Here is a 27906-nt window from a genome sequence, read left to right as displayed (position 1 = left end):
TATTCATTTGTTGGTGAACAGAATTACCGAACCAAACCAATTCGTCATGAATTGCAACTAACCAAAGAGAATTACTTTTACTTATTTTTAATCCCCCTCCACAAGTTTGTTAATATTTAAGATATCTCTCTAAAATTTTAAATTAATAGAATGCCCCTTTAATCTCAAATATACCACATGCAGGTACAATCATGGAGCAAGATTATATCTACTTAGACCTTCAAACCTCAAGAACTAGATATGATTTTTGAAGTAATAGATAATGAGATTTTTCTGTAAGGGATTAAGACTAAAAAACACAAGGATTCTTGGTTTAATCTTAGCAATAATTATTATTCAAGTCCAATCAGGACTTTAATGGTTGGATCATAACTTTATATTTTTAACAATTTAAAAATATAAAGAAAAATATCCCAATTTTTTTAAAATATATAATATCCCTAATTATTCCACTCACCATATATGACAAGGTTTTGTACAAAAACTTACCAATAATGTGAAAGCAATTTTCTTGATGGTGTCAATGTGCACCATAGAATAAAGATGTACAACTTGCACATTCAACTAGTCTGAAATTTTTTACTGGCCTGATTGTAATAAAATGATGTATACAAAGTTCGTCCCTCTCCAAGTTCTACAAATAAAGTTAAATTAAATCAAATAATATACAACCTTTCACAAAACCAATGGTACATCAGCTTGGTTAGATACTACGGCTGTTTCAGAAAAATGGGCCGAACTATTCCGTTAATGCCTGCGTAGACCTGCAATGGATGAATTCGTTTTCGTTCTCCTCTTCCCGCAAGAATGTACAAGGAGAATGATTCTCTCCAGTTTTGAAGAAAAAAAATCGGAGCTGATGTACTCTATTCCCAATTCCCGAAGCTCAAAAATGTGGTTTGCTAAATCCGCCAAATGGAAAGAAAATAAGAAGAAAAAAAAATGAAAGAATCACACCAACCAATGCAAAAAAATGGGGGGGTCAGCAGCGGGAAGTGCACATAGAGCTACAGAAAAAAATGTAATCCATCAAAATTTCTTTCGAAACAAATCATGGAGCTGAAGACGATCTGACATCTTCTGATTTGTTTGTACGACACATGCAGTCTGGGCAGGGAAATGTGTATATGGAGTCATTCGGTCTTTTGAGCTCAATCCCCTTGGAATCACTGTGACTTCGCATGTTCAGCATTTGACGCTTGAACGTCTTCCATCTATAAAAAGAACAAGTTATCATGAACATAGCTCAGTTCCCTACAATGGCATTTGGATCAAGTCGTGGTATCAACATTCAGACTTCAACCAACTTAATTCTCATATATAGTGAATCACCATACATATTTAAAATGAATCATATGGTGTAAGGGTTTAGGATGGGTGAGTCAAGGAATAACATATGATCTCAACCATTAAAACATAAAATCCAATGGTCAGGTTTAATTATAGGAACTACTGGGCATAGAACATCCTGAAAAATACGCTGATTGGTGATTTGTTGCATAGAATTGGTCAGATTTAAAATGGGCAGTAAACGGATACACTTAAATTTGCTTCATTTGGGGGAACAAGTATGGCGGAAAAAAACCCCAGAAAAGAATAAAAAAAACAGAAAGGGAAATAACAAGAAACAACAAGCAGATGAATGGATGGGTATTCACTTAAGCATAAAACAAAGGGTTTTGTTAACATGTGCCAATAAATACATCTTGGGAATAAGCATCTGGAGGTATTTTGGTATAAATTTAAAAAAAAAAAAAGAGAATTTTTTTAGGGCATTTTTGGTACAAAATTCAATTTCCCAGATGGATTTTTTTTTTTTGATAAGTATAAAAATTTCCCAGATGTATTTAATGCAACAAAACCCTAAAACAACTGGTATGTTAATGCATGCATTAAATACATACCCAATATTTGGATTATCAAACATTAATGCTAGTTTTCGCTTGTCGGGCTTAATTGTCTTGGAGTGTCCACCATTCAAGAACCTCCTATGGCCCATAAGAAAATGAGGGAAGTTGCCACCTTGAGTTGTAACAAACACTTCACTGTGAAGGCAAACAGTGTAGTCTAGAGCAGCCATCCTGGAAGAATAGTTCTAGAAGCAGTGATGCAAGTTAAAGCAATGACCTTAAGAAACACAACCATTAAAAATACATATTCTGCAAAACAGAAACTATAGATATCCATACCTTAAATGGTTCAAGTTCCTCAACTGATGCAAGCATTTCTTTAGTTTGTAGAAGGGGAAACATTTCAAGGAGAGGAACCATATTTTTCTCTGAGTTGTAAATCTTTCCAGATGCCAAATAAATAGATGTGCTATTATCAAAACCCATGCCCCTAAGCATTAATCCAACCTGATGACATAAAATTCAACGAGTAATAAACAATTAATATATTGAAAGCATTTAAATTTACATTATACAAAACCAGAAGGTGGCATGTGCAAACGCACATGCATCTGAAGGGCTAATTTTGTAATTTAAAATATTAATTATAGGGTTTTGAAGATTACATGGTAAAAAGAATATTTTTGTAATTTTAAAAACTAATCGCCCACATGATTTTAAGGACATGGGATTGCAATTTCTTGGTTTTTGACCACAATGACCCTGATTATATTGAGTTTGAACGTTAAAGTGAGCATTTTTGGAATCCAAATTTTGGCGTCAAACCACTTCTACTCTGCCTTCTCTCATTGTAAGAGTAAAGATGTACAACACCCTTATTTATTCATTCTGATAGGTAAGATGTGAAACTTCACCAATTAGAACAAGATCAGGATCAAGAACAAAAATTAGGTAATGTTAATGTGAGAACTGTGACTTAAGAAGCAGCTGCCATGCACGTGTATGCTATCTCAGTTTATCAGTGAAATGGTAAACTAGTTAATTACTACCATGAACTACCCAATGCAAAAGCAGGAAATTGTTGATGTCTTGATGAAATTCCCTCCCAATCAGAAGGAAGGAAAACCTAAAGTTTGGATCTTCTTCTTCAAGCAGCTCGTCAATCTTCTTGTACATTGGGACAATTTATCTTGTTTTGTCATCATTCCAATCAACCACATTTTAATTTTTACTGGAGCTATTATGGGTATGGCTGGAAGTTGGAGATCTTTTAGAAACTTCTCGTCCAGAGAACTTCTTGAATCGGATGGCGAGCATCGATAGCCTCTTTTGTTGGCATCATGATTGAGGGAAGCGATGTCTAATTTGCAACATCGAGGGTGGATGTTCTAGAGTAACGAGATGAGTAAGTGGATATCCAATCCAAGAAACGGAGCCAAAGAGAGTTAGGGCACAGAGAAGAATCAACTCTAAATGAAATTTGTTATGGTCGAATTGAAGCAAGGTAAGCTCATCAAGTATCAATGCATTCACCAAACAAAAAATCAACGAAAGAGTACACAATATTTTAAGTTGGCAATGAGAATCAGGGAAATCGAGACGTATCAACTATCAAGTAATCTGTAGCTTATCCCCAATATTGGGGTTGTCAATATGAGACCTACATTTTCATTAACTCTTTCTAGAATCTTATTGTTCAACAACCCTCTCACCTTTAGTCTTCAATTGCACAAAACCTCTCCTTCACATTTATGTTACCATTGGTCTTCATAGTGCATTTCTAAATGATTTCAAACTACTTTCCAAGTAAAGGTATTATCATAAGTTGATAGTGTGATGTCGATAGGTTTACCAACACTTATCTCAATGCCTATAATCAAGTTAAGAAGCGTCGAAGAAAGAAATCAGCAGCATTGACCAAGTCAACTCTATTTGACCGAGTCAACTCGACCCAAGCTTTGACCAATCCTCAAGACCTAGTCCAATTTCTCTTATGACTCTTTCTTTTATCAAGTTTTTATTTTTTAAGTTGCTTAAGTAGTCCTTGTTAATTTCTATTTCAATTTTAGAAAGTTTCCTTTCCTTCTTAGTTTCTAATTTGTTTTATGTTTAAAATTCGTTCTAAAAACTCTTATCTTAAGGGAAATCAAGAAAATTTAAAGTTAAAAAAATGAAGTAATTTTATTTTTTTTAAAGAGACTATTAAAATAAAAATAATAGAATTATGTTTTTATTCTTTAGATTATAATTAAAAGTCCTTTTAGATGTTCAAATTGAGTTCTAATAGGATTAAAATGTTAGTAATATGTTAGAGATAGATTAGGAAGTTACTTTTTAAGATCTTAGAAGGTTTCTAAGTTAATATAGAGTTATCTATATAAGGAACTCCAATAAACAAATTCAAAAAAGTAAGTTTTTTTTAAGATTGATTAATAAAAGAAGAGACTTTTCTTCCCTTTCTTTGTTTTTTTGAGTATAAGAGCTAGATACTGGTTTTTGATTTTAGTGTTTGTGATTGACTTCCATCAATCTTAAACCTATATTGAAGTTTCTAGTCTGTTTTACTCAACATAGAGATTCTTCATTATCCTTAGTTCCTGGGATTTCACCATAGAACTAGGTTTTTAACATAAATTCCAGGTTTGTGTTCTACCCTACATCATAGTGTTACTAGCTTTTTTAGGATTGAAAATAATAGCCAAAGTCAAAAGCCAAAAATTCACTATATGTCATACTAGAAGGTGGCATGTGTGAATGCACAAGTATCTTAAGGGCTTAGTTGTAATTAGAGATATTAATTAAATGGTGGTTTTGAAAATTACAAGGTAAAAAGAATATTTTTGTAATTTTGAAAACTAATCAACATGATTTTAGGGGTGTGCAATCGCAATTTTCTTGGCTTTTGAACAAAATGACCCCGACTATATTTAACTTTAAATGTTAAGGTAGGGGCAATTTTGGAATACAAATTTTGGTGTCGAACCACTTCTACTCTGCCTTTGCTCATTATAAATAGTAAAGATATAGAATAGAGGTCTGCAACTTCGTGTTACTTAGATGCTTTATGCAACAAATTTCAAACAGTTCTACAGTGAGAAAATAGTGATTTTCAAGAGCACAGGGGCGTTACCTCCAAGGGCGTAAGGGGACATTTTCCGTTGAGCCTAATTGCTCCGGGCTGGATGACACGACCAGGTTTAGTAAACTTTCCTTTCCAACCTCTTTCCCTGGCTGCATTCATTTCATTTATCTCATGCTCCCCACCATCAAATATGCAACAAGAAAAGGCAACCATATCCTGTGTGATACAAAACCATGATCGACAATTACTACCACAATTCTGAAGATAATCCCACAATTATTGGGTATTGTAGAAAAAAAAAATTTAGGATTTATTTTTTTGAGAAGTAAATTATGAAGTAAAGAAATAGGATAAATCACTTCTTTGGTATGGAAACTTAACCTCCTCAAAGCGGAGATGCACCGCAATATATTTCCCTTTATTGTGTGTACTGCGTTCTTTCATCCTTGTAACCAAAATTTCAGCCAAGGACGCTATTGGATTTGAAAACCTCAATGCTTCATAATTTGCCAAGCATCTAAGATGTTGGACAGCTGGAGGAGCATCAAATGACAAACGATTTGCAAAAGGAGATATCCTTATGAACCTGAGTTACCAATTTAAAGAAACAGATATTTTAGTTGAGCTACTAACAATGAAATATGTTTAGAACATTAGATAGCAAACTAGGAATATAACAAGCCTCTAAAAAGGTTTTCCTGTTGATGCTATAATTTTTACTCAGATTTTCCATCTAGAAAGGTTAATGAGATGAGCAATTCGCATTATTATGATATGCAAAAAATAAATAAATAAATAAAAAATAAAAAATGACAGAGATCCTATAAGCAAGTTAAAAAATGAGGGCAGATCCTTAAAACTTGAAGAGCAATTTATATTAGGAACTTTGGTATGAAACCCCTAAACTTGGGTGTATTTGTATATACCTCCTGCTTTATTTTTTATTGCCAACTAGAGTTCACACATGCCCAGGGGAGGATTTATAATGGGGGCACTTGCCCCCACAAGAATTTTCGAAGTCTATAGAATAATGAGCTATTGCAACAGATATCGATGGCGGATAAAAAAATCCGCCACTATTTCCCCCACAAAAAAAAAATCCACTCTTAGTTGCCCCCACAATGGAAAAATCCTGACTCCGCCCCTGCGTGTGCTCACGTCCCGGGCATCCTCTTTGGGGTTAGGGGGGTAAAAGAGGAAACTAATAAAGTTGGAGGGGTATTATTAAAAATCTTGGGGGTTAAAGGAGTAAATGAGGAAAGATAGTAAAGTTAGAGGCGGAGGAGAAGAAAGACAACAAAGTTGAAGAGGGTTGGAAGAGGTAAAGTAGGGTAGCATGGACCCCACTCCACCGTAGTTTGAGAGGATGTTTATACCCCAAAACTGTAGCAAGAGTGGGGTCCACCGTTGTGTTTTATTATATAGATATCCCCAAAATTGAGTCTTTACCATGATGAGCGATTTTCCTTGGAAAATGTCTCAAAGTAAACAAAAATGAATACTTCATCAGCTATTTATCATCTTGGTAAGTCTACAAAGTAGCCAAAGAAAATGAAGAGAAAGAAACGACATAGAACATTTAACTCACTTTTCCTCAAGTAGCTTAGGAAGAACTGCATCCTTGTAGTACCGAATGTTAGCCCATGCCTTTATTTTGAAGTTATAAACATTACTCATGTTACGGTCAAATCGTTCCATTATGAATTCAGGCAGCTTGCTGACCACCCGGACATCATTTTTCAAGGTATTAACGAAATGTTCTTCATCATAGATGTCTTTGAATTTGCTGTAAACCAAAGAACTACCAATAATTATCCAAATAAACATTTCAAAAATGAATTTCTGGAGAATTACAGAAACACATTTGCAACTTGTTACGGTTATACTAGCACAAGAAACCATTTGGAATAAAAGACAAAAAGTTAAAACAGATCATCTAAATGTGATGCACTTGCTTGAGAGGCTAAAACTCCAAGTCATAAACATAATAATGGTACAAGAAAACATTGGGATAAAAGAAGAGAGCTTTTATTGCAACACTAACTTTTACTAATGCCACCCCAAGATGTGAGCTAATTCTTTGGTGATTTACATATGAATTGGGGTGGCATTAGCAAAAGATGGTGGCAATAGAATCTCACTGAAAGAAACGAGTTAAATAGATCTTGAAGATGCTGACGGACATACTTGAGAGTCTACAGAAACAAATGTGAGTACATATGCCCCAGTGCAAAAATCATTTAAAACTATTAAGTATATTCTACAACTTTTTTAGCATAATTTCAAATTCCTAATCAGTTATTTCTATTCTTTAATTTAAATAATATTTATTTTTGAGATAAAAAATCTAATAAACCCAATGATGTGGAAATATCCAATATTGAATGGGGTTTAAAGTTCATAGTTTTGCTTTAGTTGGGAAATATTTATTTTCAAATATCATTTCAAGGCTTGTTCATGATCAAAACATTGTGATGCAAAACTAAATTACAGAAAAACTGCAATTTCCTAATACATATACATTTCATCTCAGCATTTTGGGATATACCCACATGCATAAAATAATAAAAATAGATGTCTTGATTTTCTGAAGCATGACCATAAGGAAAAAAAAAACTATAGTATCGAAGTATTGTGATTGTTGAAACATATTGAAGACTTTTCATAAGCCAAATGCCCCAAAAAAGCCTTTGTATACACAACATATTACAGCCCATGCATGCAAATACTATATGATGTAACTAGGGTTTTAGGATCAAACGACACAACAGCTTGGTTTCCAGCAGCCTGACATTTCAAATAAAATCCAAATAAAGCCTAGACTTTCTTCAACCTACCACAAACTGACCCTAGGTTCTTCTACATTACCTTTGGTTTCATAGCTATTGTCTTACATCACTAAACTAACAACAAATGTTTTCATGCAGAAATATAATTTTTTTTTAAAGTAAAATTTATAAAGAAGAGGACAAGATGTCCTCAAGGAGAAAAAAACAAACTAGATTGTCTCACTACTTACAATATCCCATCTGAATAAAAAGTCATGAAAGGACAATCTTCTAAACTCCTTAAATTGTTTACACCAAAAAGATAACAAACCAAGGATGCTAATGATTAGCTCTTGCATGGAACTTTCCCTTCCATGAAACGTACGTCCATTCCTTTCCTTCCATAAGCCCCAACAAACAACAGGTGTGAACCTCCAAAAAATCTTCCGCCTACGGCGATTTCCAACCAAGCAAAAGAGAGATGATCGAACATGGATGACACCAAGTGACCCTAAACAAAGAAAACGGGACCAAACACCAAAGGCCAACTCACAATGGATAAAAAGATCAATGGACTCCCCACTCATTTTCACACATACAACAATAATTCACCAAGAACAAGCCCTTATGCTTAAGAAGGTCAACTGTTGGAAGTTTGCTTAATGCAGCCATCCCCATGAAAAAAGAAATTTTTGTGGGCACTTTTGAGGACCAAATGAAGGAGGAAGGGAAGAGAAAATCCTGGGCACTTTATGTAATTCAGGTTATTCGAATTAGTATTACAAGTATCTCTCAAATACCATACATGTATTTGTAACTGGGCACGAAATATATGATATGAAGTGTTTAATATGGATTAAGGGGGCAGATACTCTGGAACAAAATTATAGAGCTTCTGTCAGAAGTTGCTAAGTTTTCTTTACACATGGCAGCTGAGGTAGTGGGCCTAATTATTTTTCCACCTCAGCATATCGCAAATTCCAGTCCAGTCAAATTGCAACTGCACACTTCTTTGCCTTCTATCTGAAAAATGTTAAAAACAGAGGCACACTTGTAATGTTATGTTTTTGGCTCATTTGGTTGCAGATAGGAACCATTTATGTGATGATACATCACATAAACATTATTTCAACCCTACATGAATCACTGAGAGCACACAGAACATGTAGTTCCTAAGATCAATTTCATGTTGAAAACATTTTATAAGATGGAAAGCATAAATCACCTTTCCCATTGTTACACTAGAATAACCTTTAATTGACAATTTGATTTTAAAGATTGGATATTGAAGGAACGGTAGAAATAGAAACAAACCTAGGATCCCTCCAAACACTATGATAATGAAAGTTGGGGATTACAAGTGTTGCATTTAGATAGCCCGCCACAGCAACTGCATTACATATCTACAATACAGGAAGAATAATCTATAGAACATAAGCCAACTAGAACTGTCCATGATATATATATATAAAGCATGAATAAATAAGCAAAGGAACAAGAACAACCGATGTCCTCTGTTGATTTAAGCCACCGTTTGCCTCAACATATATGTAACCGTTTGAATCAGGCAAACCTACACCATTAGAAACAACAGCCTAGAATTAATATTTTGAACATGTCAAACATTGTGGTAAATGATAGGAATGTAAGTAAATGAGAGATGCTAGTATAGCTTCAACAAGACAAACAATAGAAAGACGCTAGAGAGAAGCATACAGAAAGAGGGCAGTTCGTATGAAAACGAAGTACATTTGATTAATACATCCGCAATCATGGTTCAAAATCTCATTTCATTTTGGAATGTTTTGACCAAAATATTTCAGTTTTTCAACATTCTAAGACGAAAAGAGGTTGGAATTGAAACATTGGAAGTTCCTTCTTTGATTTTTCCTGAGAGTGACAAGTCCAGTGAGAGCAAGAGAGAGACCTGGATCGTGGCCGAATTTGTGCCGTCTTGAGTTCAGGTAAAGCTCTTTCCCTTATTCTTCTTCGTCTTCTTTCTCACTCTGATTTTTTTTTTTCTGGTTTTGTATTTGAGAAACCCGTGTTCTCAAGATGATAATATGCCCTTGACCTCGATCTTCTCTTGAAGGCTGACTTTTTATACAACTCCCTTTCACATTTGATGTGTTTGATACAAATGATGTGCCACTTGACCTAGGTATCTTCTAAACGACCTCTTTAAATGTTTAAATTAATGTGTCAGAATGTCTCGTATGTCTCAGAATATTTCGGTAATGTTTCGGCACTGTTTCAGAATCGTTTCAGTTTTTGGAAAAACCAAAACAACGAAACGAGATTTTAAAGCTTGTCCACAATACCATGTAGAAACCATTAAACTTTCATGGTACCCACAACTATAATATGTAATAAAATCGCCATTATGGGTTAGTAAAACTCTTCTACTGAAAAAAAAAACCTCAAGTGGAGTCAAAGAATGAATACTATCATTACGAGATCTTATAGAAATGATAAAAAAAAACGGCAACACAAAAATTGGAATTAGAGTGAATCACTCAATTAAATCTAGAATGCATAGTGTTTAAAAGTTGGACAACTTTTACTTGATTTGCGAGGAAATACAGTCAAAGCATCACAGAGCTTGCCACAGCCAGGATGGGCAATCAAAAGGCTCTCTACCAATGTATCAAATAACACGGCAGTTTTCAGGACAATAGTCACCCACTACTTCATTTAATTTTTTATGATATTTTTTTTTCCCAAAAGATGGTCTTCTACAAGGTTTTGATCTATAAGGTATTAGGGCAGGGTGTGCACCACTGTTATATCACAGTAATGGCCATTATACTGCCTGTGGGATCTTTTCTCCCTTGTTTGATCCTCACCCCCCTTGCCGAAGGCCACATACTGGGGTAGTTGTTCCTGCGGACAATTCTCGGACGATCAAGTTAATGTTAATATATGTTCTCTAAGAGAATTGGATACCTTTGTTCTTTTGCTTTTGGCCTTTTTATACCCTCATTAGTTTCTATCTACACGACCCTTCAATCAAGGAATTGATGGGCTAGTTACAGATTTGTCAACCTTGATTGAGCTGCAATCACTGAGCTGATTGCAGCTCAATCCAAAAGAGAACAGAAAAGTCGCTTTTTTGCAATCCAAAAGAGATCAAGAGTCTCAGATTGATTCCAAATCACATCCTACCAGTTGTTATTCACAACTTTCAAGAACACAACAAATGATTCTAATTTCCACTATATTTCTTGAATGAAAGTTTATGATTCCTGATGCATCATAGAAGACTCAATCTTACTCAAATTACCCCTATTCCAACCAAAGCAAGAAGCCTGAAAAAATTATCTAATACATCATTAAGATTTACTGACATTGAGTACATCGGCTTTCATTTACTGTTCCTGAGTCACACATCCTAGTTATTCTCCAGCTAACCCCTTGATGAAAGCACTTTCTAAATATTGTACAACACTAGGAAGAGAGGTAAACAACCTTTCATCCACCTAACTATGACACTCCTAATCCAATTTGTAATTACATGTGTTTTGGTCTCTTTGAATATTCTTCCACTCAGATTCCCTAGCCCTCTAACTTTGCAAAGAAAAAAAAAACATATTAAGTAGTTATTGAGATAAGACTCCCTCCAAATCAAAGGTCATCTTCTTCTTCTTCAGATTCCCTAGCCCTCTAACTTTGCAAAGAAACATATTAGGAAGAATATCATTTTCAATAGTTTGAATAAAAAATGTCTGTGTACGTAAATATGTATTCATTCTCAAGCTTTATTATATTATTCTTCTCAACGTAGTAGCATATCAGCCGACTATATACCAATGAAAATCCATTTGGACAGAATCTAGTATGAATCAAACAAATGCCTTATGATTCCATGTATATTGCATCACTGATTATTGACGTCCAAATAAAAAGAAATGACAAGAAAAGAAATGGCAAAAGAAACATTAATATGAGCTTCAACTTCTGTGGATAGTTCGTACCTTCTATGGTCCTGTTTATACAAGGTCTCCATCCACCACCTTTGGAGGAGTGCTTCCATACCGTTGCTAACTAAAGAAATTCCCATAGTATGTGTTAATAGCATATGAGAAAGTCAACAAATTGACAACCCAAATATCAATAGTTCTCCGAGAAACTAAAAAATATACTAGGGAGAAAAAAAAACATAGGACCAAGTATGCAATTACAAAATACTCATTCATCAATTTTTATTTTTTTTTTCATTTTTGATGAGTAACAATGAAGTGTGAGAAGATGTACAAAATCAGGGAATAACACCCTTCGTTCAAAAAAGAATTACCATGTATGCCTTTTTGGTTAAGGATTTCACAGAAGCCATTTTGCCTCCATCTTTTACCATGTAACGAGAGTGGACCCTAAAAGGTCGTTAAAAATTTTCTTCCAAAAATGTCCTTCGACTATTGATATTACTTGTTTTGAAAGCATATCATGAGTGGGACATTTTGACCTTTTCATTTCTGACACAAATACTACTATCCTATGATTAATCAGAATTTACAAAAGTTATCATTAACTTCATTTAAGGCAATCCCACATACTTATTCACTTTCTTCAAAATGTAACCCTCCTTTTCTCACTCCTTTAAAGCAGGTTTTAAACTACTATTCAACCATATCTACCCCTTTAATCCCTCTAAAAAAAACACGCAGATTTCGTTTGTTTTGATTTTTTAAAATTCCACAACTTCCTATTCATAACTGATTTGCTATAAAAATGCTATCATCAGGGATCTCTTGCTGAGTTATTTGCAACAACGCACATGTTCAGTATCTTATCTAAGTGTAATAATTATGAAAATTTCCTATAAATGATGTATACAAAGTAATAGAGTTATTCTACCCATGATTTAAACTATTGTATCGTTTTGTAACGTATTGATAGATACATGTCCCTATTTGAATATTCTGATATGAAACATGCCTGGAATCAAAATTTTGATGAATGTTTTGGACTGTGTCAATTTGTCCCAGTATTTTCCTTTGTGTCAAAACCAAAACATTACGATACGAACCAAAACATAATGAAGCAAAATAAAAATTTAGAAAAAGATGACAAGTTAGAAACAATGACTATTTCTAAAAAATTACAATGGTTATCCTCCACTTCTGATGAATATACGAGACACCCCTTGGCCTTGATTTTTGTCAAAATAACATACCCGTTAGCCTTGATTTTGTCTAAGAAACTAATCAAGATGACCTTAATGTTCTCATCTGCAACCTCTAGCCAAACCCTTGATTTTTCTCCCCAAAAACCGTCAAATGGAACTTCAAGGGTGAAATGTTTTATCCGCTTTTAACCTTGAGATTTTATCCCCTTCAAACCTTATGAACAAGATAGGATTTTGGGAAAAAACAAACAAATTTATAGTACATCAATGTGAAAAAGTGTGATATATTTGACAATAACCTAATTTTTTTTTTTTTAATTTTATAATATTTGTCACTAACATGGTTTTATTAATACTTTGAAATATTTTGAAAATTTTAGAATGTTCCATTTTTTTTCCTTAACCAAAGCATTCCTCTAAAAGGAAATTTTAAGCCTTGATTATACCTAACCATTAACTTTTTAAAGATAAACTAACAGAAAATTTATTAAAAAAGTTGAGGTGTGCAAGATGAAAATGAACAATATAAATTGCACACCTAAAGTTTAGTACAAAAAAAAAATGAATGAAATGAATAATAATAGAAAAGAGAAAGGGGAAGGGAAAGAGGAGGGAGCATCAGATTTACATGCTTCATAATTTAGGAAGTACAACGGCTAATCCACATGTAACTTGTGGGCCCAATTCACTATGAGGATGACTTTCTACATGGTCTTTGCCTTTTTTATTTTTATAGCATTTTTCCTTTCTATTATTGAATGTTTCTATCTCCTCTCATGGTTCCTCCTTTCAATAATCATTCCTTTCTCATTCTCAAAATAGTGGAGCATTGTCATTTCCGACTGATGTATTTTTTTTTTTTTAATAAGTCTATAGTTATTAAGAGAAGAAGAGGTACAGAGAAAAGTACAAAGGCGATCAACATGTTCTTCCTTGAATCTTATGCATAGCATGGTCCATTGTTGGTATATGTTTTAGTAACTCAAAATAAAAAAGCTTATTGCCCCAAATTCAACCAATTATTGTACATGTGAGATAAGTGTCTATCACATCTAATAAACAACTTTGTTTTAACTTGTATGTCCAACATTGACATGTGTCCAAGTACATGTTTATCATATTTTTCATGGAGTTCAAAACAATGTCTACGGCAATAACAAAATGAACCATGCATTCATTCCAATCTATCTAGAGTAGAGAATTGCCAAGTTCCGCAAACTATGCAAAGGTCATCTACAAAGAATCCTGCAAACAAGAGGATCTCTACTCTTAGGTTGTGCGATTTCCAACCCAAATTCCTAAGATCATCAATCTGCACTTGAATCTAAACTTGATGTCTCAGCTTCCTCCTTCAAGTCGTCTTGCAAGTGCAAGGTCACACTGAGCTTCTTCTACTTTATTGACTATATGTTTGCCGCCCAATCCTTCCCAACTCAGCTGCATATATCCAGACCAACTTGGAATTATTTGATCAATGGAGAGAATGTGGGGATGCTTGACTAGCTCGTCAGGCTTTCATCCCCGATCACTAATTATCTTGACCTCACAATCCCACCACATAAAGAAGGTTGATAAATAAAGGGAATTTCATCCATCTGCAACCCCCCAAGTCTAGTTTACAATAATGGCAAAGTTACATCATTTAGTAATCACCAACATCAACCTTGTGTGGTCTTTGGCTATTGTTATGTCGAGTGTCATCAATGTAGATGGTATCAAAGCTCCATGAGACAACATTGGATTTAGTGTGTAAGAGAAAATACTTCATCGATCCAAAAGAACATGTGCATACCAACAAAAATTATAAGTCTTATGGTTAGTACTTAGTACCACCACAAAATAAGGCACAAAATAAGCAAAGGTTTCCTCCACCACTGCCTACAAGGCTACAAGTACCATCCAAGTCCAACCACTATTAACCAAGATTTTGTTTTTGATCTATATTTATTGTTATGGGTAAGCTAGACTAGAACCCACGACCTCAAAGTTATTTTTGTTGTTGATCTATAATATATAAATGCACAAATTAAAAAGATTGTGTACTAAAATGAAACTAGAAGGGGACAGAAAATGAAAGTTAGATGGCTTCAAAACGTGATCATCAACACAAAATCTTTCCAACATATTGGTAAAAGTATAAAAGAAAATAATTTCCTTTCAAAACTGTCCATTTGGAGGAAGGCATTGGACAATGAAAGACCATATTAGGAGGAATTATAGAAATTTATAAGAATTTCTAATTTGGGCAACATAGATCAAGATCCCTCCTGGATAATCTATTTTTCAATCATAAAATATTTTATTAGAATGGTTACAATCGATAGCCCTTCGAAAGAGAAGAGGTGTTGGAGGCTATCAGACAATTCAGACAGTGAAAAACCCCTAGTCCGATAGTTTCTCGATTGTTTATTTTAAATCTTGCTAGGAAGTCATCAATCATGATTTAATGTTGGTGGTAAAGAAATTCCAAGAAAGGGCATCCCTAGGTTACTACTTCAATGGCACTTCTATTCCTTAGATCGCTAAGAAACACAAGGTTGACAACATTTAGGAACTTGGATCTATTAGTCTTTGTTGGTGCTACTTACAAGATCATAACCAAAACAATAGAATCAAGAATTAATCAGTCCTCCCAATGATCGTCTATGAACAAGGGGCATCCAAAATTTAAGAGTTATAAATATGGCTTTGCTCGAAAAGTGGTTATAGAGATTTGATATTTTGATCAAAATGATCCCCAGAATAGGTAATCCAAGCTAAATATAGAAAAATAAATTTCGAATAAGAGATCGATAAGCTGAGATCCTCTTATGTATCTGATGGGGTCCTGATTTTATTCAAGAAAGGTCTAATTTTAAATTTAGAACAGGCAATAAAATTTGGTTCTAAGAAACTGATGGTGTGGTGAAGACCCTCTCTTGTCTCAGTTCCCTACCTCCATTTCTATTAAAAAGATTATGTCAATTTAGAACTAATTTGTTTGATAAAAAAAAGAAGAGATATCTTGGGATTTCAATTTAAAAAAATATGCTAATGATAGGGTGGTGAACTCTTTAGCTATTCTTGCTAGCTGTATCTCTGACGCTCCCATCTATCATTGAACAAACATTTAATTATGAAAAGGGAACCATAATGGATCTTTCTCTATTAAATTGTCTACCATATGCCATAACTTGAGTCACTCTAGGTTTTTTGTCATCCATTAGTTGAGGGTCAAAAAGCCCCTCCAAGGTAATTATTTATGTTTGGATGGCTTCCCAGGATTATATTTTGATGGGTAACAACCTTATCTCTTACATAATCATCTCACTCTAGTTTTTTGCCATCTATTAGTTGAGGTCCAAAGCTTCTTCTATAGTAATTATTTAAGTTTGGATGGCTTCCCAAGATTATATTTTGATAGGTTACCACCTACTCTTTTAGATAATCATCTCAATATCACCTTCTTATGCATTACAATCTTGCTCTCTCAGTTTAGGTTCACTTTTCAACCTATGTAGCCATTGACTAGATCCTCCTTTTTTATATATCCCTTATTTTCCGAAGTTGGCATTCATTTCCTTTTTTTTTTATTGATAACGGGAAATACAAATACAAGAAAGGAAATTCAAGGTGAACAACCCATAAAAAGGAAAAAAGAAGAAGGAAAAGTAACTATTTGAAAGATTACAAATGGTTTCCCACCAGACTAGGAAGTCCTCCAAAAAGACCCCATGGAACTCTTTGAAAACCTTACACCAAAAGAATAAAATGTCAAAAACAAAAATAAAGATTTCATGGTTAGAAAGCAACTTTCCCTCAAATGTTCTGACATTTATTTCTTTCCAAATTCCCCAAGTAATCGTATAAAGACGGAAACTCACCCCCAATTGCCATTCAACAAAAACATCTCTGACTAAATTCAGAAGACAATACTCCACTCCAAATCAAGCCAAGAAAATATTCTACACATCCTTAGCCACACCGCAATGAACTAATAAGCCAACTCTTCATCTGACAAGTACATGCAACAATTTATTTTATGGAGGATTTTGTAGTGTTAGATCCCAATTGTAACTAGTTGGGATCTTTAGAAGAAGAGTAACAAGAGTTTATTTTATGGAAATGTGAACTCAATGCATGAAGTCATCCACAGTGCGAAAGATCTCATCCTTTTAGAGTCAAGAACACTTCAAAGAGTTCTAAGGTATGTTCTTTGAGGATTTTGTTTTTTTTAGGTGGGAGTTAGTGATTCATGATAAAAGTTAGTGCGTTTTTATTTTTATTTTATTAGAGCAGTTACTTGTTGATGGCGGGAACTAAACCCAGGTCTATGTTGTATTATCACCCGTAGACTTTTACCAACTAAACTAGCTGCACCTTCAAGCATTATATTTTGTTTCTTCACTTTTGTAGGCATTTTTTCTATCTTCATAAACACTTTGCCATTTCCTAGGTAAGTGTTCTGGAGCTCCATTTTTTGTTTTGTTTTGGCACTCTCTTTTGATAAAATATTAATACTTACGTAAAGAAAAGGAACAAATTGATATAGTATGTATGCAATACTTGATACTACCAAGTACCAACGACTATACTACTGAAGACGTTAAGGTTTCTTCTAATGCCACCATCACATTAGTTTTCACCATACTAAAAAAATTCGCCCAATTCTGAAGAAAAGTCAACCAAAAAAAATGCTGAAAAGAGGATCCGGTGGAAAAAAAAAAATGATTATTGGCCAACAGGGAAAATTCATGATTTAAATAGAAAAAAAATGCCGATTATATGTTTTTCTGAGTTTTTGCCTCCACTCGAATTTTTTCGGCCTATCCTTTGCCCAAAATTTTCCCATTTTTTCTGAAAATTTCCCAAATCTGAATTAACCAAACTGACCCCCACCAAATATTGTTGAATCCTAACTTAGTTAATATGGTTTCCACTCACCAATGGGCAAGGATTTCACACATGAATGGGACAGAAAGAGGAACAAATAAGTGCATTTGTCCTTTATTTTATCTGCTTTTCACCAAACCAATCTCTTTTTTTCCACCTAATACTAGGGTCTTCTCTCACTTCATTTTTACCCTTTTATATTCTTATCTAATAGGCAAGTCAATGATCAATCTGACTAAGCAAAGTCAATCATTTAAGAAAAATAATAAAAAACATTCTCTTAATTAAGCTTTAAAATTGTATCTGATTCGGAAAAAAAAAAATGATTATTGGCCAACAGGGAAAATTCATGATTTAAATAGAAAAAAAATGCCGATTATATGTTTTTCTGAGTTTTTGCCTCCACTCGAATTTTTTCGGCCTATCCTATGCCCAAAATTTTCCCATTTTTTCTGAAAATTTCCCAAATCTGAATTAACCAGACTGACCCCCACCAAATATTGTTGAATCCTAACTTAGTTAATATGGTTTCCACTCACCAATGGGCAAGGATTTCACACATGAATGGGACAGAAAGAGGAACAAATAAGTGCATTTGTCCTTTATTTTATCTGCTTTTCACCAAACCAATCTCTTTTTTTTCCACCTAATACTAGGATCTTCTCTCACTTCATTTTTACCCTTTTATATTCTTATCTAATAGGCAAGTCAATGATCAATCTGACTAAGCAAAGTCAATCATTTAAGAAAAATAATAAAAAACATTCTCTTAATTAAGCTTTAAAATTGTATCTGATTCGGAAAAAAAATGCATTATGATAACTAACAAAATCATGATTCAGATCTCTTCAAAATCTGGCACAACACATTGTTATTCAAAGAATCAGAAGAATGGAAATCAAACAAAGAAGCAAATTTGAGTCTGACAAGAATAAATTAAGAAAAAAAAATCCACCAAATTACGAATCAAAAGAAAGAACTCACCTCATTGCTGAATAGAATCAGAAATCGTATCAATGGAGGAATGAAAAATAAAAAAATCATTCAATTTTGCTCCTAACTATATCAAATCAATTTGTTTTTTTAAAGAGGAATAAAAGAAAGAAGTAAACACATTGCGATTCATAGAATCAGAAAACAAATTAATTAAAGAACAAACATTCATTTTTGAGCCTAAAAAGTACAAATTGAATTTTTTTTCCTCGAAATAATAAGAAATCAAAGAACTAACTTACCACATTGCGATTCATAGAATCAAAAAGCGAATTAATCGAAGAACAAACATTCATTTCGAGCCTAACAAGAACAGATTTAGAAAAATAAATAAGAAATCAAAGAAAGAACTGACCGCATCTGTGGACGAATTATCCGAATCCATCTCAGGACGAAGCTTATTGTAAAGTTGAGGAGATCGATAGATTGAACCAGGAGGAGGACGAGATTTGATCTCAGGAAGGACAGCAACATCCAACGATACGGTTCCCATATAAAGAAGCATACCAGAGATGTAGATTAGAGGGGCAAAGAGAAAGAAACCTTGACGACGAAGGAGTAGAGAGAGAAGATTCCACGCCAAGCGTTGGAACCGCGTCCGAGGTTGGAATCGTCCCGCGCCCTTGGCTCGACTATGGCGGAACCGTGGGGAGCGGAGCGGAGATTGTGGTGGTGATGGTGTGTTGTGTCCGCTGCTCGAGATTCGCGTGTACGCGTGCATCGCTTCTGCGTGCTAAAAAAAATTCAAATCGAAAATCTTTTTTGCGTCATAAATAAGGAGAAGGAGAAGGAGAAGGAGAACACCTCTCCTGTCCGTTTCTTTTTTCTTTCCTCTTTTTTTTTTTTTTCTTTCTTTCCTCGAAGAGAGAATGAACAGAAAGAGAGAGAGAGAGAGACTTGTGTCATGTCACATGCGTGTAGTTGTGCGTTTGTTTCTTTAAAGAGTACTTCGTTTTGGGAAAGAGAGCACGTGCCGTCAGGGATGGGCTAATTTTGAGTTGGAAATTTAATTAATTATTAGATGAGAGAAACTTGGATGCTTTCATGGATAGAAAAGTTTGATATCATTTGTTTTGGGTTGACATGGACCAGATATGATTAGATCTGGGACTAATCTGATTTGGATTGGATCGGAGCTGGAATCGATACAATATGCATCCAAATGATTGGGATTATTGAACATCAATATTATGATCAAAATCCAATCAAATACCAATTAAATAAATTTTATTTTTTGTTTTGAAAAAGTAAGGATGTCATTTTGTCAACTCGATAAAATGTATAGTGTTAGGTGTCTAAAAAGAAAGAGGTTTTGAGTTCAAGCCTTCTTGTTTGCTATCATAGGGATTTATTTATCCCGACTAACCTAATATATGTAATGTTAGCTTGGACTCACCCCCTGAGATTACCTATTTGCCTTTCTCCGACGGAATAAGCTCCGACTCCACTTGAAATTCAGAGTGTGTTAGCGTGTGCTTCCATTTTATTGTTGGGTAGGATTAACCGACAATGGATGAGAGACCTGAGAGAGCCTTGGATGGGCTTGGCCTGAGGGACCTTACCCTACCCCTTTGTGGGATATTATATGTATTTTAGGGGCTTTGGGTGAGATATGATTTTGTAAGAGGTCAGTTGCCTTGCCTCTTCTAGTTGTCCCTACAAGTTCGAACACCCTTGTCATCACAATAAGTACAACAAAAAATCACAATAAGTACAACAAAAATGCGGTGTTGCACATGCAATATTTAGACTATAGACCCATAAACACTAAAATTCAACTTGATTTGTCATTATCTCGATTGATTTTTGAAAATTTTAAGTCCACCAAGATATAATCAAACATTAATGCCATAAATGTGGTCCAAGTAGGGCTATCAATTGATATGACCCGAATTGGATCAAGACCAATATGGGACCCATATGATAAGGATCAAATTAGATTTGGGGTTGATCGACTAAGAATCGGGCAAAGTTTTATTCGATTGAAGTTTTTTTCGGATCTTCAATCTTATGATCCAAATCGAATCTAATAATAATCTGAGATTAAATTTGATTTGATATTCAAAATATAAATAAACTTTATATATTTAAACAAAATATATAACATGGAGTTTACTCATATTTAACGTAAATATCTCATCACATTAGAACTTTATGAGATTGGATACTTTTCAAAACTCAAATCCTTGACCCAGACCTGAAGGTTTTCAATTCCGGTTTTTTCCGATCCATAGCCAACGGTTGTACGCACTAGAATTTTCCCTCCTTTTTTTTCATTTTTTTTATTATTTATTATTGAAAGCAGATTTATTGGGTTGGAAAGGATCGAAGCTATGATTTAGAAGCTGGTGTGAGCAGAGGAAATGTCCAGGATTGAAAATGATATTACAAAATTACCCCATTGTACTTATGGGATGTCTTTATGCCTCCGTCCCTTCTATTTATTTCTTCTACTTATGGCCAGATGCTTTTTTTCTTTAGTTGAAAACAAGGGTTAGGGTAGATATTATTATTGTAATGACATTAAGCACCTGTTTATTGTTAAACTCTTGACTACAAAGAAATTTGTCTTTGTTTTTAGAGTTATTTACTTGGAAGATCCAAACACAAGGGATGTCAATGGACCCGGCACAGAGTTGGCAATAGGTCGATAATATCCATTTACCTGACTCATTCGACTTGAGTTATTTGGTCACAAGTACATTTTTATCCCATCAAGAATTTAATAAATTTACTGATAATTTTTTGTTAGATTTTTTTTTTAGATCGGCTAGGGATATGTGTCATATCTATCTACTATGAATATTCGTTTATTCAACTTTAAAATGGTAAATTTACAATGACATGCGCATATAACCAAAAATTAGAGTTTCTCCATCCTTCTCATAATGAGGTATATATATCTGAATCAGATATTCACTTCAATATTCAGGTGGTACAAATATCCTTTAAATAGCCAAATAAATAGTCGGATGCAGATATCTTTTAAAACATCATATAAAAAATCGAATGTGAATATTCATATACAAAATCAAATACGAATATATGCTTCACCCAACGCACACTCAACCCGTTGCCAACCTTAATCGAGTTGACTTGAGTCTGATCCAGTCTAGCCTATAAGGGATTGGGCTTGAGCAACTAAAATAATCTTGAATGGTCAAACTCTGATTAGACCTATTTATTAGACTTGGGCTAAGAGTGTGACCCATCGGTTAGATGGCTCAAACTTGCTATAATTATATATCTATATGTATAATGATGGTTTTGCAAAACCATGATACTGGTATTACATGACGAAATAATAATATAAGGTATTGCATGTGCCTCGGCATATGCCTTGATTCCAACCTTGGCTCATTTGGTCCCCCTAGTCGGACGTAAGTCTGGACACCCCCGTCATCTAAAAAAATAAATGTAAGGTATTTTAATTAACTAAATGATGGTTTTATGATGTATATATCACTCTATGCTAGTTGTAGACATATCCAAATTTGAATAGGCCCCAAGGTCCAAACCTTAAAAAATTCATCTATTTTTCAAATAAATGGCTTAGAACCCCATTTTTGCTTGGCCCATAGGCTAGAAATACACCCTCTCCTAAACCATCACCCCACATCCCTCAACCCGACCCTAATCAAATGCAACTCAACCCAAACACACACACACACCCACGACCCAAGCTCATTAGACTTAAAACTCAATCCTATACACATACAACCCACCACAAAGCCCATTTAGACTCAAAACTCAACCATTATCCTAAGCCCAAGTCTCAACTTAAATCCAATAATCACAATCAATTACCAAAGATTATCGCAAGGGAACACATGTAACCACATCCACCACCCTCCTAAAACTTTACAATCACTCCCTTACACTCTCATTTTTTTAATCAAAATCCATTTATTTCAACTCATCTAACACTTAATCTACAATCACTCCCTTACACCCTCATTCTTCTACCCAAAATCCTATCATTTCAACTTACCTAATACTCAATCCAAATGGGTTGAAAGATCTAACCCATTTACACAGTCTTCACAAATTCCCTTCTACCACCCTTAAATTACACACATCCTATTCATAAATCTCACATTATTCTACTTCTTTTCACCATCTCATCCTACTTTATCCTTAAAAATTATCTCTAAAATCCTATAAAATCCCCCTTCTTAATACAATCCTCCCCACAAAAAAAAACTTAAAAATCTCTCTCAAGCTTCACTCTCAATTCGCAATCATTTCCTCACAATCTCTACTTTAGAAGTATATCAAGACTGAGTCAAAATAAGCTCATCACTTGAAGATCAAGAAAAAATTAAAAGAAGAAGAAAAACAAGGTAGGGTGTGGATAATAAAAAGAAATAATCCCCCCTTCTCTCCTTTCCATAATTTTTCCTCATACTTCTCCTCTCATTCTTTTTATTTTTATTTTTCTTTTAGACTAGTCTTAAGATGTAACACAAATCCTCATCTACCTCAGATAGATTGGGCTTCAGCTCGATCAAAAGGGTAGGGGTTGAAAAATCTTTTTCAAAAAAATATTTTCTTAAAAACCCCTATACTAGTGCACGCGTCACAAAAATAATTTGAAACTAAGGTCTTGGTCCTTTCCTTATGGAAATGAGCCCTCGATCAAAAAATCCACATTCTTCAAAACTGTCTAAAGGTATAGACTATAGAAGGGCCCCTTCTTTAATAAGGAAGTCTTTTTTGATTTAAATTAAAATCAAAGCCCCTCACAATCGATGGCACAAAATCGATTTTTTCTGACTTTTATCTTATTTTACAAAAAATAACTGAATCCGAAGTTACCACCAATGGTGGAGGGAATAGGATGTCTAACACCTTCCTTACTCCCTAATATGGACCCCTTTACCTAGATTTAGGGAAGACCCATGGACCTTATATGTACGAGAGTCACTAAAAAAAATGATTTTTCGAAAAATATTTTTCGGGTGATCATTTACATTCTATAAAAAAAATGGTGGCGCCTCCAAACCCAAATAGAAGAGATCTTCGGACTCATGTCTACAATTTAGCCACTTCATTGGGGAGTTTAACACTATCGATTTCAACCCTTTTTTTCGATTCGATCATTTTTTAACAAAATGTGTTTTTCATTTCCTTATTTTGCTTATTTTATAATGTGTTTTGTCATCTAATTTGTTCTAACTTACTCTGAAGAATCTTTGTAATGTTTATTTACTTTTACAAGTTTTCCCTTATTTTCTATTTGAAACAATATAAAGATCGATTCGTTTTATAAAAAAAAATGCACATGCACTTTACAACTTACTACACAACCACCTCCTCCTTTGTTAAAAATTTAACCCTGGACGCCAATACTCTCAAGCCCCTGAGATCATTATTTTGGGTGGCGGAGAGGAAAACATCCACCACATTCACTAACTTAAGACATACATATTTCAGTAGACATTGAGGTTTGAAGAATGGGTATTTGAAAGCTACCTATAAACCCGCATGCATCGAGCCACATTTAATAGACTTAGTATAGACACCTCATTTTTGCATTTTCTTGATTGCGACGGTTCTTAATGATGAATGAATATTGTAAAGTTTTTATTTATTACTAAATGTATTTCTAAAACTCGAATGAAATATTTCATACAAATAAACTCTAGAAATCACACTACGCTAAAAAAAATATAACCCAAAATATAGAAATCATCATTTTGAGATAAAAATAAATCTTACAAGAAAAATCATTAAAAAATTATCAAATTATCAAAATACCCTTGACGTCAGAACATCCCTAGAGGTTACATTACGCTTAGGAAAATCCTTTCGAATACATAAAATAACAAACTAAAACCAAATAAATTATTTAATAAATTTTCACAAAATTTGACAAAATTACCAAAATGCCCCTATAGGATCCACAATCATTTCACACCAAAAATTCATAAGTGACACAAACCAATACTTTCATTGAATTTCATACGAAAAATTGATTTTAAACATTCTAAAACGTCAAAAAATGAAATCTCAACTCGAAAGTCCTCTTTGAAGGTAAAACGATAATTTTTCACTCTTAAAATTTAAAAATCTAAAACTAATAATTAAAATATTAATTAAAGTAAAGTGAAATCTTAATAAATCAAATTAAACATTTTGAATAAATAAATTCAATTAATTAAGTCCATGGGCCAAATTTTAAGTGGTGGCCCATTTATTTAAGTGGGGGGTACATTTAATATTTAATAAATAACCCTCCACCAAGGGTCCCAAAGAACTCATAATAATTTAATAAATAACCTTCCATTGAGGGGTTCTTCAAAATTTAAAACTTCTTATTTTACACAAGTCAAAAAATAAAATCTAATTAAAAACTAGTTAAAATCTTATCTAAACTATTTAATAAATTAGTTAGAGATAAATCTTATATCTAAGAGACCTAACCAAACCTTAATTTTATCAACAAAGCTCTTTAAAAAAGAGCCTCCATCACCTAATTTCATAATTCAAGAGAAATCTTAGAAAATCAAGGTAAAAAACTCTCTATAACCTTCTCCAAGTCAATACTTAACCCCAAGTCCTATTTTTCAATCTAAAAAACACTCAGAAATCCTAAAACACCCCAAAAAAAGTTATAAAATATCCAAATTTAAGATAAGAAAGTCTCATCTCGAAGATCGGAAGTAGATCTAAAAAATAAAGATAAAGTGAAAAGATTCACACGAGGAACGTTCACCGTCAGTTTTTAAGAGAACCATCTTCATAATCATTCAGGTAAAAGAAAATGTTATTTCTTTATCTTTATTCCGAATTTAGGCCATTTTTTCCAATATAAATATTTGATAGGAGTAGAAACTGACTTTCGTCGGGCGAGATTGGTGCTTAATACCTTCTAATCTCGTAACTTGATCCCTGTACTCTAATTTATTCATAGTTTTATGTTTCTTATCTAGTTAGAGTCATTTTTTGATTCTTAGACCATAAAACTAAGTGGCAACTCCAAAAAAAAAAAAAATCGGATCCGCATACGTGGTTTGATGGCACTTTCAATTAAGATACCAAGTTTTCAAAGGTAAATGCGTATCGATCCCACGTACATTTTGATATAATTTTGAAAGCCCATGAAGGCAATTTTTATAGACTTAAGCCTTCTTTTCCTTTCGTTTATTTTCATGTTCCCCTAGGTAAAAGGTAAAATTTGTTTCCAAGGTTATTCACATTATAAATAAATAAATAAAATTTAACTCTAACCAAAAACCGAAGGTAATGTCCTCCAAAATCTAGAAAACTTGAGACCAGAATAGGACAAGCCTAGTAAAAGAGCATTTTCATCTTGCTAGAAAAGATTTTGGTCCATGCATGAAGCACAAACTTAAACAACATCCTTGAGTCTGTACTTTATGTACATAATTAAGAAAAATACTCAAGTCCATGCTCACAGCACGGACCAGAACACGCTGCATTCGCTAGAAATTGCAGCACGAACCAAAAGCAAAAGAACAATTTTCTACTGATTATTTTGAGGACATACCCTCGGGTTTGGATCCAATGGCACCAAAAAAAAATTGGTTTTCTTACTTCATCTCTTATGTCAATCTTGACAACTTAACTCTTTGGTTTTATTTTTTTCCTTTCGATTTTAAGGCCTAAAAATTTTTAAATGAGTCGTTTTTATCATTAAGTTTAGGATTCACCACTCGTCAACATTTTAAATAGAATATCGACTTCCTAAGTGTCCATGTATGAACCAAATTGAGTCCACCTATTCTTTACTGATCAAAGTTGATTCTGACTCAATGTAGCGCATTATCAACCTCAGCCACAATCAAACCTACTATCATCCATTACCGATGATCAACTCAAATCGGGTCCATGACATGTATCTATTTCGAATCAAGTCCACGATTTGTATCTATTCCGAATTGGATCCACGACCCGTATTCAATTTGAATCGGGTCCCCACAAATCGTATCCATTTTGAATCGGGTCAACGATCCAAATCTTACCCAAACTAGGTCCATAATCCATATTCGACCCAAATTGGGTCCATGATCCACATTTGACCCAAACTGGGTCCATCATTCAATTTCAACCCAAACCATATTCGTGATCCAACAAGGTTGATAGTCAGTTAATCAACCCAAATGAATTTAATTATTTTCCAATAAATTAGATTTTAAAAAAAGAGATTTAAAGGCAATAATTGCACTTCTTGATCAAAATTGGTGCCTAAAAATGATCTTGCCCTATTGATACAAGGGGACTACGTCTATTTTAGGAAATGAGGTGACTTAAAAGTGCTCTTGCTAAAGTATTGTGCGTCACTTTTCCCTAGGGATATGACAGGCCGATTTTGATTTCAGATAACTGGATTGGAGGCTAATAAAAAAAATATTTTTTCAACTCCGTGTTGATACCAGCCATGTGCTGATGTAATCATTTTTTCAAATTATTCCAACTCTGTGTTGATTCCAATTTTTTTGTTGATGTAATCATCCTCACAAAACATGCAACTTAATTTCGCACTAATGTTGGCTCCGCGCCGATGCCCCACGCTGATGTAACTTACTCTTTTGAGAGCATATAATCCAGCTCCATGATAATGCCAACTCCACATTGATTATGGCGCCCCACCAAACGTTAACACAAATCTCAAGATATTAGGTGGCACATCGAAATTTGAACATGGTTCCCTTTATTTACGTTAGCGTTTTACAGAACTCAAAAACCTAATAAGCTAACAACTAACAAAGTCCTGTATATAAAATGTGCCAAAAGTATACAAGATATGGAAGACGAAAATTTGTGAATAATATAGAGTTAGATCAAAGTTGCGCAAAAGATAAAATATACAAGATTACAAAAATTTATCCTCACTCTAACATAAACCTATCATTCGACCCAAAAACTATATACACTTCTTGAACAAGATGACTCCTAGTAGAAGTAGTCTCAATGCTTACCAGGTAACAGACTCTAGTTGTCGATTGACCAAACAAATGCTCTTCGACTGATGGTTCTACACTCGCCTTACCAGCTGCAAGTTCTATAACTTAAAAAAGATAGAAGGAAAATGTGAGTAACAATGGTTACCCAGTAGATCCACAACCAATTCCTACTAATAACCTCACCTAATGTGATTGAGTAATCATGCTGAATCATTTCAATACACGCAAAACTTTACAAATTAAACTACTATTAACTAGGGATGAACAACTAAACAGTTAAAGTTTC

The 27906-nt window shown here is 33.9% G+C and overlaps 1 protein-coding gene across 2 annotated transcripts; it reads right to left on the bottom strand.

Annotated features, from left to right (window-relative positions):
* Window positions 1–429: 429 nt before the first annotated feature.
* LOC147394188 (O-fucosyltransferase family protein) lies at window positions 430–19559 on the bottom strand. Of its 2 annotated transcripts, XM_086454787.1 has the most exons (10): window positions 19046–19555; window positions 11675–11744; window positions 9206–9273; window positions 9015–9103; window positions 6521–6718; window positions 5314–5518; window positions 4981–5148; window positions 2190–2357; window positions 1905–2095; window positions 430–1214 (listed from the first exon to the last, which is right to left on the bottom strand). In XM_086454787.1, exons 1-10 carry the CDS (start codon window positions 19409–19411, stop codon window positions 1052–1054), a joined length of 1686 nt encoding a protein of 561 aa, XP_086310913.1. In that variant the 5' UTR covers window positions 19412–19555; the 3' UTR covers window positions 430–1051. The 2 variants fall into 2 exon arrangements, with proteins under 2 accessions (XP_086310913.1, XP_086310914.1); XM_086454788.1 differs by lacking the exon at window positions 430–1214 and having other exon boundaries at window positions 1911–2081; window positions 19046–19559.
* Between the last annotated feature and the right edge of the window lie 8347 nt (window positions 19560–27906).

This window comes from Akebia trifoliata, chromosome 9 (genome assembly GCF_017979445.1).
Source record: "Akebia trifoliata isolate Shusen 1 chromosome 9, ASM1797944v1, whole genome shotgun sequence".
NCBI classification, from domain to species: Eukaryota; Viridiplantae; Streptophyta; class Magnoliopsida; order Ranunculales; family Lardizabalaceae; genus Akebia; species Akebia trifoliata.
This window is presented reverse-complemented; position numbering and strand designations above follow the sequence as displayed.